The sequence below is a fragment of the Somniosus microcephalus genome, chromosome 19 (assembly GCF_052327205.1).
Source record: "Somniosus microcephalus isolate GS21.2 chromosome 19, FLI_Smic_1.0, whole genome shotgun sequence".
Lineage (NCBI taxonomy): Eukaryota > Metazoa > Chordata > Chondrichthyes > Squaliformes > Somniosidae > Somniosus > Somniosus microcephalus.
The window spans coordinates 66,116,160-66,130,358 of record NC_141005.1 but is presented as its reverse complement, the minus strand read 5'-3'; the positions used below and the strand labels follow the sequence as shown (position 1 = coordinate 66,130,358).

The following is a 14,199-nucleotide window of genomic DNA, read 5'->3' as shown; positions in this document are numbered from 1 at the left end:
CTCACAACTTGCTTTCCCACCTATCTTTGTATCGTCAACAAATTTGGCAACAGTACACTCGGTCCCTTCATCCAAGTCATTAATATAGATTGTAAATAGTTGAGGCCCCAGCACTGATCCCTGTGGTACCCCACTAGTTACAGTTTGCCAACCTGAAAATTACCCATTTATCCCGACTCTCTGTTTTTTGTTAGTTAGCCAATCCTTTATCCATGCTAATATATTACCCCCAACACAGTGAGCTCTTATCTTGTGCAGTAACCTTTTATGTGGCACCTTATCGAATGCCTTTTGGAAATCCAAATACACTACATCTATTGGTTCCTCTTGATCCACCCTTGTTACATCCTCAAAGAACTCTAATAAATTTGTCAAACACAATTTCCCTTTCTAAATGTCCTGCTACTACTTCCTTAATAATGGATTCCAGCATTTTCCCAATGACAAATGTTAGGCTAACTGGCCTATAGTTTCCTGCTTTCTGTCTCCCTCCTTTCTTGAATAGGGGCGTTACATTTGCGGTTTTCCAATCCACTGGGACCTTTCCAGAATCTAGGGAATTTTGGAAGATTACAACCAATGCATCCACTATCTCTGCAGCCACTTCTTTTAAGACCCCAGGATGCAGGCCATCAGGTCCAGGGGACTTGTCAGCCTTTAGTCCCATTAGTTTGCCTAGTATTTTTTCTCTAGCGATAGTGATTGTACGACCCATCGAGCCTGCTCTGCCGATTAATAAGATCATGGCTGAACTTTTACATCAACTCAACTTTCCTGCCCTATCTCAATATCCCTTGATTCCCTTATCGCCCAAAAATCTGTCGATTTCAATCTTGAATATACTCAACGACTGAGCATCCATTGCCCTCTGGGTTAGAGAATTCCAAAGATTCACAACCCTCCGAGTGAAGAAATTTCTCTTCATCTCAGTCCTAAATGGCCGACACCTTATCCCGAGACTATGCCCCCTAGTTCAAGACTCTCCAGCCAGGGGAAACAGCATCTTGGCATCTACCCTGTCAAGCCCACTAAGAATTTTATACGTTTCAATAAGATCACCTCTCATTCTTCTAAACTTCAGAGAATATAGGCCCATTCTACTCGATCTCTCCTCATCGGACAACCCACTCATCCCAGGAATAAGTCTAGTGAACCCTCTAAAGCAAGTATATCCTTCCTTGGGTAAGGAGACCAAAATTGTACACAGTACTCCAGGTGTGGTCTCACCAAAGCCCTGTATAATTGCAACAAGACTGCCTTACTCTTATACTTCAACCCCCTTGCAATAAAGGCTAACATACCATTTGCCTAGCTTAATTGCTTGCTGTACCTGCATGATAACTTTCTGTGTTTCCTGTACAAGAACACCCAAATCCCTCTGAATACCAACATTTACTAGTCTCTCACCTTTTTAAAAATATTCTGCTTAACCTAATATATCAAGGGCACTTCCTGTGAAATGAACACCCCTAAATAGACAGGGAAATAAATCAAAAGGCTATAAAATTTGCATATTTTTTTCTTTCTTATTTGTTCACGGATGTAGGGCGACGCTGGCAAGACTGCATTTATTGCTGATCCCAAGTTGCCCTGGTGGGTGTCTGTCTGCCTTGGTACATTCCTTTAGAGTCATAAAGCACAGAAAGAGGCCCTTCGGCCCATCGTGTCCGCGCCGGCCATCAAGCCCTGTCTATTCTAATCCCATTTTCCAGCGCTTGGTCCGTAGCCTTGTATACTATGGCGTTTCAAGTGCTCATCTAAATGCTTCTTGAATGTTGTGAGGGTTCCTGCCTCTACCACTCTTTCAGGCAGTGGGTTCCAGATTCCAACCACCCTCTGGGTGAAAAAGTTTTTCCTCAAATCCCCTCTAAACCTCCTGCCCCTTATCTTGAAGCTATGTCCCCTGGTTATTGATCTAATGTTTTCTCTAATGTTACTTCACTTTCTGTATTTCCTTGTATCTATTACCATCCCTTTGCATCTCTACTTCTTTCTCAGCTAGTTACTATCTTGCTCTGTGGCAGTTTCTTGTGTCCCACATGCCACAGCAACTGTTGCATGACCCCAAAGATCTATTTGGCTCCCACTGCAGAACACAGAAATAGTTCCATAATTCAAATGTATATTAAAAAATCTAAAAGTAAACCATTATATACAATTTATGTAGGATCCCATATGTCTTCCATCACTTCAAAAGTGGAAATCTCACATGCCAGACCAGACATATACAGGCCTAAATCACTTGGTGTTTACTTAGACATTATAGAATGTATAAAAGCTCAATAACTAGGCAGAATACCACTACAAGTGCAAGACAGTATATATTTTTTTAAATATGTGCAACTAAATTGACTGCTTAAAAGCCAGTTACTTTTCCCCAGTAGAAGAGATGACCTTTTTCAAATGTCTGCTCTGGGCAATAATCGGGCCTCTTCAGTCTTTCACAGCAATTTCCCCCAGACATCCTTCTGTGCACACTCCCCTCAAAACGATCACTCTGAAGAGCTGTTTCTGGTCTATATTATGGCTTTGTTTAGCCTGTTTCTCTTTCAAGATAAGACAGTCAGTTAAACACAAACAACTGGAACATGGAAGTGGCAGTGCTATTTTGTCCTGTGACAATAGCACAGCCTCTCTTTATATTTCTTGTAATATTAAAATACAGTATTCCATGAAGAAGAGTTCTGTTGTGTGGAGTCTTGACACTGACTACAGGCCAGGGGAAGCGACACCTGCTGACCTGTATGCCTTCACAGTTGCAGAGCCGAGGATGCATAAAGGATTACTCGGCCAGTCAGCTGATCTTTTTAAAACAAAAGGATAGACATCCATTTTACACGACCCAGCACATTCCTCACTCCTTGATCACCTTCAAGCTAGGAGATCAAACCTGCTTCAATACAGAGTGTAGAGTGCCAGGTGCAGCATCAGGGATACCTTAGAATGAGGTATGAACTTCGTGAAGCTACTACACAGGATTAAACACCGAAAGCAGCAGGCTAAACAGTCCCACAACAAATGGATGGGAGCAAATCGCATCCAGTCAGGAATGGTAGTGGGCAATTAACAGGAGATGCCATCTCTATGAACATCCCCATCCTTGAGCATGGTGGTACCCAGCACGTGAATGCAAGAAATAAGGCTGAAGTGTTTGCAATTGTCTTCAGCCAAAAGTGCCGCGTGCACAATCTTATGATCATATTGGGCCTCCGCCTGAAAACTCCATCATCATAGATGCGTGTTTGCCAATTTATGATGAGCAGCTGAGTGCAGTGGACAGAGCAAAGGTTGTGGGTACTGATGACACCCAGCCGTAGTGCTGAAGACTAATGCACCAGGGCTAGCCCCTTCCCTAGCCAAGCAGTTCCAGTGCAGCTATGACACAGGCATCTACCTGACAATGTGGCAGATTTCCCAGGTATGTCTTATGCACACACAAAAACAGACTAAATCTACCCTGATAAGTACAGGAAACTTTTTTTTATCTGGCACAGACGGGACCGACGTGCTATAGTAAAAGATACGGAGCTGAGAGCTCCGTATAAAGTAACAAACCCTGTTGCTTAGCAACAGCTTCAGAACAATGGCCACAAGTTGCAAGCGTCTCTGTAGCTTAGCAACAGCTGCAGCCACACCCTTGCACAGCAACAAATGGAGGAAGGCAAGTAATAAAAGTTACCTGAACCTACTCCTGAATTTTGCGGGTTAACCGAGATTTCCGGTTATTTAGGTGCCGGTAAATCGAAAGTTTCCTGTACCACCTTCTCAGTCTCCTCCCAATCATTAGTGAAGTGATATGAGTCATCAGTAGTTCCATCAAGCAACACCTCGCCAATAACCTACTAACCAGCACTCCGTTCCAGTTCCACCAGAACCACTCGGCTCCAGACTTCTTCATAGACTTGACGCAGACATGGATGCAAGAGCAGAATGCCAGAGGAGGCAAGAGTAGCTGCCCTTGACATCAAGGCAGCATTGGTCCGAGTATGGCACCAAGGAGCCCTCACAAAACTGAGGTCAACGGGAAAATCCTCTGGTGGCAGGAGTCGCTCTTTATATCTAGAGGGCTAGAATACAAGTGGGTAGAAGTTATGCTGCAGCTATACAAACCTGGTTAGACCACACTTGAAGTACTGTAAGCAGTTCTAGGCACCGCACCATAGGAAGGAGTGCAGCATGGGTTCGCCAGAATGATGCCCGGACTCCAAGGATTGTTATAAGGAGAGACTACACAAATTAGGGTTGTATTCCCTAGAATTTAGAAGGTTATGGGGGTGATCTGATCAAAGTTTTCAAGCTATTAAGGGGAACAGATAGGGTAGACAGCAGAAACTATTTCCGCTGGTTGGGGATTCTAGGACTAGGGGGCATAGTCTAAAAATTAGAGCCAGACCTTTCAGGAGTGAAATTAGGAAACACTTCTACGCACAGAGCTTACGTTGAGCTTCATTGGAACAGTGTAAGAGGCCAAGGATGGAGAAGTCAGAGTGGGAGTGGAGCGGGGAATTAAAGTGATGGGCGACCGGAAGCTTGGGGTCACCCTTACGGACTGAATAGAGGCGTTCCGCAAAGCGGTCACCCAATCTGCGTTTGGTCTCCCCAATGTAGAGGATCACCATTCTGGGAGCACTATCACCACAAGGACCTCATCGTGAGCAGCGAATACAGTATACTAAATTGCAAGAAGTGCAAGTAAATCGCTGTTTCACCTGGAAGGTGTGTCTGGGGCCCTGGACAGTGGGAAGGGAGGAGGTAAAAGGGCAGGTGTTGCATCTCCTGCGCTTGCACGTGAAGGTGCCAGGCAAAGGGGAAGGAAGATGAGCATTATGGCTATGAGGTCAGAGGCTGGGTATTCTGCAATGATTGACTTGGCTCTTGATCGCTCAAACCCTCTCTGGCATCTACAAGGCTCAATTCAGAAGAGTGATTTAATACTCAACTTACCTGAATGGGTGCAGCCACGAGAACACTCGAGCTCAACAGCATCAGCACCCCAGCCACTGGATCAATTTCTACACCGTCTGCCATTGGTGCACTGTTGCTGCAGTATGTATGATCTGCAGGAGCTTACCAAGGTTACTTCAACAGACCTCCTCCCTTGTGACCTCTACCACTAAAAAGAACTAGAGCAGCAAGATCGTGGGAGCACCATCACCTCCAGGTTCTCCAAGTCACACACCACCTAACTTGGGCATAGTTGCTTGGTCAGAACCCTGGAATTCATGACCTAACACCATTCTGGGAGCACTATCACCACAAAGACCTCAGCGGTTCAAGGAAAAGGTCGACTGCCACCTTGGGGCAATTAGAGATGGGCATTAAATGCAGCCTTGCCAGTATCACTGGCATCCGAGGAATAACATTTTTTAAAGTAAAGAACAAAGCAGACATGAGGTCTCAATAATCTACACCGACCTAATCCAGACAAGATAAAATATTAAACACAAACAGAAAAAGCTGAAAATGCTCAACAGGTCAAGCAGCATCTGTGGAGAGAACAGTCTGCCTTTCAAGTGTGGTCCCTGCTTCAGATTTAGCACCTTAAAATTGCCTTTTGTTTCAATTTCCTGCACTTTCTAGCGTCCTTAACCAAGATTGTGATTTATTTAACATGTAATCCAGTATTTGTGTTGTTTTGAGTAAATTCTTTCCTTCATCTGCAGGGCACCCCAGACGTGAAGATCTATTCAAAACCCATTTGTATGAAACTTTTGTGCAAGCACCTGCTCAAGTGTTTTGTCCGCTCGGTACGTATGTCTCGCCGAGGTCAAAGGAGAGTTTCACTAGGACTGAAGGCTGTGCCCTAGTGCAAACTATAAATCAGCATGATGTTTCTCTGGATTCATTTGCAGTTTTATTTGCAATTACCTGAAAATTACCTAACTGTTTTGGAGCTTCCTTGCTGGCTCATTTAGTAAAGCAAGTACGTATCTGAGCCGCACAAACCAGAAGATCCCTGGTTTGATTTCCAGCCTGTGCAGACAGCTGACCTCAGCCAGATGGCAGTAGGGATGCTGCAATTGGTCTCTGTGCTCCTGAGCGGGAACATCAGTCAGGGCATCTGATTCCGATTGCTGTCCGGTGAAGCATGCTGTAAAATGATGTGGCTGGGTGAATTGGATTTTCTTTAGTTGTGGTGTACAACACTCAATGTTTAGGCTCTTGCATGGTGAATCGCTGCTTGGATGAGGTACTTGGGAGGAGGGGGAAGGGGACCTATACCCTGGCATGAGTTAGTGCATGATGAAAAGTGAGGTGGAGGGATATTTGATTTGGGAATCATTTATTCACTCCTTAATATGGAATATTTGTGAAACCCTGTATGTACTCATACTCTTTGATTTGCTTGTGTGTCTGAAATACTTACCCAACTTTTAGCATTCATGTCATAACATTGAAGTTGATGTTGCTAGTGCCTCCATTTGGATCTAGATTGGTGTTTAAGTCTGAACTTTTAAACCTGCTGGAAGGATAACAAACTTGGAGGTTTCTGTGTGTGTCCTTAGTTCATTGAGACCGAGGCCCCCTCTACCCACACGCTCATTAGGTTGTCCTGCACGTGATCCATTACCATTCCAGCCTCGCTCCCTCCTGTGCATCTAATCCTAGATATGGGTCATTGCCGCTGGGAGTGCGAGGAGAAGGAGGAGCGATATTAAAATGATCTCTTCCTCTTATGAACTACTTACTCAACCTCTATATCCTCTGCTCCCCTCCTCCACTGCCAACAAACCCCCTCATCACCTCCACCCTCCCTTCCCTTTTTCCCGTTCCTCCCCCTCTCCTCCTTCCCCCTCCTCCCTCTCGCGCTTCCCCCTCCTCCCTCTCGCGCTTCCCCCTCCTCGCTCTCGCCCCTCCTCCCTCTCGTGCTTCCCCCTCCTCGCTCTTGCCCCTCCTCCCTCTCTCGCTCTCGCCCCTCTCGCTCTCGCCCCTCTCCCTCTCGCTCTCGCCCCTCCTCCCCCGCTCTCTCGCCCCTCCTCCCCCGCTCTCTCGCCCCTCCTCCCCCGCTCTCTCGCTCTCGCTCGCCCCTCTCGCTCTCGCCCCTCCTCCCCCACTCTCTCGCCCCTCCTCCCCCGCTCTCTCGCCCCTCTCGCTCTCGCCCCTCCTCCCTCTCGCTCTCGCCCCTCCTCCCCCTCGCTCTCTCGCCCCTCCTCCCCCCGCTCTCTCGCCCCTCCTCCCCCCGCTCTCTCGCCCCTCCCCCCGCTCTCTCGCCCCTCCTCCCCCCGCTCTCTCGCCCCTCCTCCCCCCGCTCTCTCGCCCCTCCTCCCCCGCTCTCTCGCCCCTCCTCCCCCCGCTCTCTCGCCCCTCCTCCCCCCGCTCTCTCGCCCCTCCTCCCCCCGCTCTCTCGCCCCTCCTCCCCCCGCTCTCTCGCCCCTCCTCCCCCGCTCTCTCGCCCCTCCTCCCCCCGCTCTCTCGCCCCTCCTCCCCCCGCTCTCTCGCCCCTCCTCCCCCGGCTCTCTCGCCCCTCCTCCCCCGCTCTCCCGCCCCTCCTCCCCCCGCTCTCCCGCCCCTCCTCCCCCCGCTCTCCCGCCCCTCCTCCCCCCGCTCTCCCGCCCCTCCTCCCCCCGCTCTCCCGCCCCTCCTCCCCCCGCTCTCCCGCCCCTCCTCCCCCGCTCTCCCGCCCCTCCTCCCCCCCGCTCTCCCGCCCCTCCTCCCCCCGCTCTCCCGCCCCTCCTCCTCCGCCCGCCCTCCTCCCCCCGCTCTCCCGCCCCTCCTCCCCCCGCTCTCCCGCCCCTCCTCCCCCCGCTCTCCCGCCCCTCCTCCCCCCGCTCTCCCGCCCCTCCTCCCCCCGCTCTCCCGCCCCTCCTCCTCCCGCCCCTCCTCCCCCCGCTCTCCCGCCCCTCCTCCCCCGCTCTCCCGCCCCTCCTCCCCCGCTCTCCCGCCCCTCCTCCTCCCGCCCCTCCTCCCCCCGCTCTCCCGCCCCTCCTCCCCCCGCTCTCCCGCCCCTCCTCCCCCCGCTCTCCCGCCCCTCCTCCCCCGCTCTCCCGCCCCTCCTCCCCCCGCTCTCCCGCCCCTCCTCCCCCCGCTCTCCCGCCCCTCCTCCCCCGCTCTCCCGCCCCTCCTCCCCCCGCTCTCCCGCCCCTCCTCCCCCCGCTCTCCCGCCCCTCCTCCCCCCGCTCTCCCGCCCCTCCTCCCCCCGCTCTCCCGCCCCTCCTCCCCCCGCTCTCCCGCCCCTCCTCCCCCCGCTCTCCCGCCCCTCCTCCCCCCGCTCTCCCGCCCCTCCTCCCCCCGCTCTCCCGCCCCTCCTCCCCCCGCTCTCCCGCCCCTCCTCCCCCCGCTCTCTCGCCCCCTCCTCCCCCCGCTCTCCTCGCCCCCTCCTCCCCCCGCTCTCTCGCCCCTCCTCCCCCCGCTCTCTCGCCCCTCCTCCCCCCGCTCTCTCGCCCCTCCTCCCCCCGCTCTCTCGCCCCTCCTCCCCCCGCTCTCTCGCCCCTCCTCCCCCGCTCTCTCGCCCCTCCTCCCCCCGCTCTCTCGCCCCTCCTCCCCCCGCTCTCTCGCCCCTCCTCCCCCCGCTCTCTCGCCCCTCCTCCCCCCGCTCTCTCGCCCCTCCTCCCCCCCGCTCTCTCGCCCCCTCCTCCCCCCGCTCTCTCGCCCCTCCTCCCCCCGCTCTCTCGCCCCTCCTCCCCCCGCTCTCTCGCCCCTCCTCCCCCGGCTCTCTCGCCCCTCCTCCCCCCGCTCTCTCGCCCCTCCTCCCCCCGCTCTCTCCGCCCCTCCTCCCCCCGCTCTCTCCGCCCCTCCTCCCCCCGCTCTCCCGCCCCTCCTCCCCCCGCTCTCTCCGCCCCTCCTCCCCCCGCTCTCCCGCCCCCTCCTCCCCCGCTCTCCCGCCCCTCCTCCCCCCGCTCTCCCGCCCCTCCTCCCCCCGCTCTCCCGCCCCTCCTCCCCCGCTCTCCCGCCCCTCCTCCCCCCGCTCTCCCGCCCCTCCTCCCCCCGCTCTCCCGCCCCTCCTCCTCCCGCCCCTCCTCCCCCCGCTCTCCCGCCCCTCCTCCCCCGCTCTCCCGCCCCTCCTCCCCCCGCTCTCCCGCCCCTCCTCCCCCCGCTCTCCCGCCCCTCCTCCCCCCGCTCTCCCGCCCCTCCTCCCCCCGCTCTCCCGCCCCTCCTCCCCCCGCTCTCTCGCCCCCTCCTCCCCCCGCTCTCTCGCCCCTCCTCCCCCCGCTCTCTCGCCCCTCCTCCCCCCGCTCTCTCGCCCCTCCTCCCCCGCTCTCTCGCCCCTCCTCCCCCCGCTCTCTCGCCCCTCCTCCCCCCGCTCTCTCGCCCCTCCTCCCCCCGCTCTCTCGCCCCTCCTCCCCCCGCTCTCTCGCCCCTCCTCCCCCCGCTCTCTCGCCCCTCCTCCCCCCGCTCTCTCGCCCCTCCTCCCCCCGCTCTCTCGCCCCTCCTCCCCCCGCTCTCTCGCCCCTCCTCCCCCCCGCTCTCTCGCCCCTCCTCCCCCCGCTCTCTCGCCCCTCCTCCCCCCGCTCTCCTCGCCCCTCCTCCTCCCCCGCTCTCTCGCCCCTCCTCCCCCCGCTCTCTCGCCCCTCCTCCCCCCGCTCTCTCGCCCCTCCTCCCCCCGCTCTCCCGCCCCTCCTCCCCCCGCTCTCTCGCCCCTCCTCCCCCCGCTCTCTCCGCCCCTCCTCCCCCCGCTCTCTCGCCCCCTCCTCCCCCCGCTCTCTCGCCCCTCCTCCCCCCGCTCTCTCGCCCCTCCTCCCCCCGCTCTCTCGCCCCTCCTCCCCCCGCTCTCTCGCCCCTCCTCCCCCGCTCTCTCGCCCCTCCTCCCCCCGCTCTCTCGCCCCTCCTCCCCCCGCTCTCTCGCCCCTCCTCCCCCGGCTCTCTCGCCCCTCCTCCCCCCGCTCTCTCCGCCCCTCCTCCCCCCGCTCTCCCGCCCCTCCTCCCCCCGCTCTCTCCGCCCCTCCTCCCCCCGCTCTCCCGCCCCTCCTCCCCCCGCTCTCTCCCGCCCCTCCTCCCCCCGCTCTCCCGCCCCTCCTCCCCCGCTCTCCCGCCCCTCCTCCCCCCGCTCTCTCCGCCCCTCCTCCCCCCGCTCTCCCGCCCCTCCTCCTCCCGCCCTCCTCCCCCCGCTCTCCCGCCCCTCCTCCCCCCGCTCTCCCGCCCCTCCTCCCCCCGCTCTCCCGCCCCTCCTCCCCCCGCTCTCCCGCCCCTCCTCCCCCCGCTCTCCCGCCCCTCCTCCCCCCGCTCTCCCGCCCCTCCTCCCCCCGCTCTCTCGCCCCTCCTCCCCCCGCTCTCTCGCCCCTCCTCCCCCCGCTCTCTCGCCCCTCCTCCCCCCGCTCTCTCGCCCCTCCTCCCCCCGCTCTCTCGCCCCTCCTCCCCCCGCTCTCTCGCCCCTCCTCCCCCCGCTCTCTCGCCCCTCCTCCCCCCGCTCTCCCGCCCCTCCTCCCCCGCTCTCCTCGCCCCTCCTCCCCCCGCTCTCCCGCCCCTCCTCCCCCCGCTCTCCCGCCCCTCCTCCCCCCGCTCTCCCGCCCCTCCTCCCCCCGCTCTCCCGCCCCTCCTCCCCCCGCTCTCCCGCCCCTCCTCCCCCCGCTCTCCCGCCCCTCCTCCTCCCCGCCCCTCCTCCCCCCGCTCTCCCGCCCCTCCTCCCCCCGCTCTCCCGCCCCTCCTCCCCCCGCTCTCCCGCCCCTCCTCCCCCGCTCTCCCGCCCCTCCTCCCCCGCTCTCCCGCCCCTCCTCCCCCCGCTCTCCCGCCCCTCCTCCCCCCGCTCTCTCCGCCCTCCTCCCCCCGCTCTCTCGCCCCTCCCCCCGCTCTCTCGCCCCTCCTCCCCCCGCTCTCTCGCCCCTCCTCCCCCCGCTCTCTCGCCCCTCCTCCCCCCGCTCTCTCGCCCCTCCTCCCCCCGCTCTCTCGCCCCTCCTCCCCCCGCTCTCTCGCCCCTCCTCCCCCCGCTCTCTCGCCCCCCCCTCCTCCCCCCCGCTCTCTCGCCCCTCCTCCCCCCGCTCTCTCCCCGGCTCTCTCGCCCCTCCTCCCCCCGCTCTCCCGCCCCTCCTCCCCCCGCTCTCCCGCCCCTCCTCCCCCCGCTCTCCCGCCCCTCCTCCCCCCGCTCTCCCGCCCCTCCTCCCCCCGCTCTCCCGCCCCTCCTCCCCCCGCTCTCCCGCCCCTCCTCCCCCCGCTCTCCCGCCCCTCCTCCCCCCGCTCTCCCGCCCCTCCTCCCCCCGCTCTCCCGCCCCTCCTCCCCCCGCTCTCCCGCCCCTCCTCCTCCCGCCCCTCCTCCCCCCGCTCTCCCGCCCCTCCTCCCCCGCTCTCCCCGCCCCTCCTCCCCCCCGCTCTCCCGCCCCTCCTCCCCCCGCTCTCCCGCCCCTCCTCCCCCCGCTCTCCCGCCCCTCCTCCCCCCGCTCTCCCGCCCCTCCTCCTCCCGCCCCTCCTCCCCCCGCTCTCCCGCCCCTCCTCCCCCCGCTCTCCCGCCCCTCCTCCCCCCGCTCTCCCGCCCCTCCTCCCCCCGCTCTCCCGCCCCTCCTCCTCCCGCCCCTCCTCCCCCCGCTCTCCCGCCCCTCCTCCCCCCGCTCTCCCGCCCCTCCTCCCCCCGCTCTCCCGCCCCTCCTCCCCCCGCTCTCCCGCCCCTCCTCCCCCCGCTCTCCCGCCCCTCCTCCCCCCGCTCTCCCGCCCCTCCTCCCCCCGCTCTCCCGCCCCTCCTCCCCCCGCTCTCCCGCCCCTCCTCCCCCCGCTCTCCCGCCCCTCCTCCCCCCGCTCTCCCGCCCCTCCTCCCCCCGCTCTCCCGCCCCTCCTCCCCCCGCTCTCCCGCCCCTCCTCCCCCCGCTCTCCCGCCCCTCCTCCCCCCGCTCTCCCGCCCCTCCTCCCCCCGCTCTCCCGCCCCTCCTCCCCCCGCTCTCCCGCCCCTCCTCCCCCCGCTCTCCCGCCCCTCCTCCCCCCGCTCTCCCGCCCCTCCTCCCCCCGCTCTCCCGCCCCCCCTCCCCCCGCTCTCCCGCCCCCCCTCCCCCCGCTCTCCCGCCCCCCCTCCCCCCCGCCCCTCTCCCGCCCCCCCTCCCCCCGCTCTCTCGCCCCCCCCTCCCCCCGCTCTCTCGCCCCCCGCTCTCTCGCCCCCCCTCCCCCCGCTCTCTCGCCCCCCCCTCCCCCCGCTCTCTCGCCCCCCCCCCCGCTCTCTCGCCCCCCCTCCCCCCGCTCTCTCGCCCCCCCTCCCCCCGCTCTCTCGCCCCCGCTCTCTCGCCCCCCCTCCCCCCGCTCTCTCGCCCCCCCTCCCCCCGCTCTCTCGCCCCCCCTCCCCCCCGCTCTCTCGCCCCCCCTCCCCCCCGCTCTCTCGCCCCCCTCCCCCCCGCTCTCTCGCCCCTCCTCCCCCCGCTCTCTCGCCCCTCCTCCCCCCGCTCTCTCGTCCCCCGCTCTCTCGCCCCCGCTCTCTCGTCCCCCGCTCTCTCGCCCCCGCTCTCTCGCCCCCCGCTCTCTCGCCCCCCCTCCCCCCGCTCTCTCTCCCCCGCTCTCTCGCCCCTCCTCCCCCGCTCTCTCGCCCCTCCTCCCCCCGCTCTCTCGCCCCTCCTCCCCCCGCTCTCTCGCCCCTCCTCCCCCCGCTCTCTCGCCCCTCCTCCCCCCGCTCTCTCGCCCCTCCTCCCCCCGCTCTCCCGCCCCTCCTCCCCCCGCTCTCCCGCCCCTCCTCCCCCCGCTCTCCCGCCCCTCCTCCCCCCGCTCTCCCGCCCCTCCTCCCCCCGCTCTCCCGCCCCTCCTCCCCCCGCTCTCCCGCCCCTCCTCCCCCCGCTCTCCCGCCCCTCCTCCCCCCGCTCTCCCGCCCCTCCTCCCCCCGCTCTCCCGCCCCTCCTCCCCCCGCTCTCCCGCCCCACCTCCCCCCGCTCTCCCGCCCCTCCTCCCCCCGCTCTCCCGCCCCTCCTCCCCCCGCTCTCCCGCCCCTCCTCCCCCCGCTCTCCCGCCCCCCCTCCCCCCGCTCTCCCGCCCCCCCCTCCCCCCGCTCTCCCGCCCCCCTCCCCCGCTCTCCCGCCCCCCCGCTCTCCCGCCCCCCCTCCCCCCGCTCTCCCGCCCCCCCTCCCCCCGCTCTCCCGCCCCCCCTCCCCCCGCTCTCCTCGCCCCCCCTCCCCCGCTCTCCGCCCCCCCTCCCCCCGCTCTCTCGCCCCCCCTCCCCCCGCTCTCTCGCCCCCCCTCCCCCCGCTCTCTCGCCCCCCCCTCCCCCCGCTCTCTCGCCCCCCCCTCCCCCCGCTCTCTCGCCCCCCTCCCCCCGCTCTCTCGCCCCCCCTCCCCCCGCTCTCTCGCCCCCCCCGCTCTCTCGCCCCCCCTCCCCCCGCTCTCTCGCCCCCCCTCCCCCCGCTCTCTCGCCCCCCCTCCCCCCGCTCTCTCGCCCCCCCTCCCCCCGCTCTCTCGCCCCCCCTCCCCCCGCTCTCTCGCCCCCCTCCCCCCGCTCTCTCGCCCCCCCTCCCCCCGCTCTCTCGCCCCCCCTCCCCCCGCTCTCTCGCCCCTCCTCCCCCCCGCTCTCTCGCCCCTCCTCCCCCCCGCTCTCTCGCCCCCCGCTCTCTCGCCCCCCCCCCGCTCTCTCGCCCCTCCTCCCCCCCGCTCTCTCGCCCCTCCTCCCCCCGCTCTCTCGCCCCTCCTCCCCCCGCTCTCTCGCCCCTCCTCCCCCCCGCTCTCTCGCCCCTCCTCCCCCCCGCTCTCTCGCCCCTCCTCCCCCCCGCTCTCTCGCCCCTCCTCCCCCCGCTCTCTCGCCCCTCCTCCCCCCCGCTCTCTCGCCCCTCCTCCCCCCGCTCTCTCGCCCCTCCTCCCCCCCGCTCTCTCGCCCCTCCTCCCCCCGCTCTCTCGCCCCTCCTCCCCCCGCTCTCTCGCCCCTCCTCCCCCCGCTCTCTCGCCCCTCCTCCCCCCCGCTCTCTCCGCCCCTCCTCCCCCCCGCTCTCCCGCCCCTCCTCCCCCCGCTCTCCCGCCCCTCCTCCCCCCCGCTCTCTCCGCCCCTCCTCCCCCCGCTCTCCCGCCCCTCCTCCCCCCCGCTCTCCCGCCCCTCCTCCCCCCGCTCTCCCGCCCCTCCTCCCCCCGCTCTCCCGCCCCTCCTCCCCCGCTCTCCCGCCCCTCCTCCCCCCGCTCTCCCGCCCCTCCTCCCCCCGCTCTCCCGCCCCTCCTCCCCCCGCTCTCCCGCCCCTCCTCCCCCCGCTCTCCCGCCCCTCCTCCCCCCGCTCTCCCGCCCCTCCTCCCCCGCTCTCCCGCCCCCTCCCCTCCCCCCGCTCTCCGCGCCCCTCCTCCCCCCGCTCTCCCGCCCCCCTCCTCCCCCCGCTCTCCCGCCCC

At 63.5% G+C, this 14,199-nt stretch overlaps 1 protein-coding gene across 1 annotated transcript in view; it reads left to right on the top strand.

The window, feature by feature from the left end:
* The window catches only part of LOC147104562 (cell division control protein 45 homolog), a 52,187-nt gene extending 46,380 nt beyond the window's left edge, over positions 1-5,807 (top strand). The window contains exon 15 of the mRNA XM_085962190.1: positions 5,664-5,807. Within this exon, the coding sequence (XP_085818316.1) occupies positions 5,664-5,807 (144 nt within the window). The remainder of the gene's footprint in view (positions 1-5,663) is intronic.
* The last annotated feature ends 8,392 nt before the right edge of the window (positions 5,808-14,199 follow it).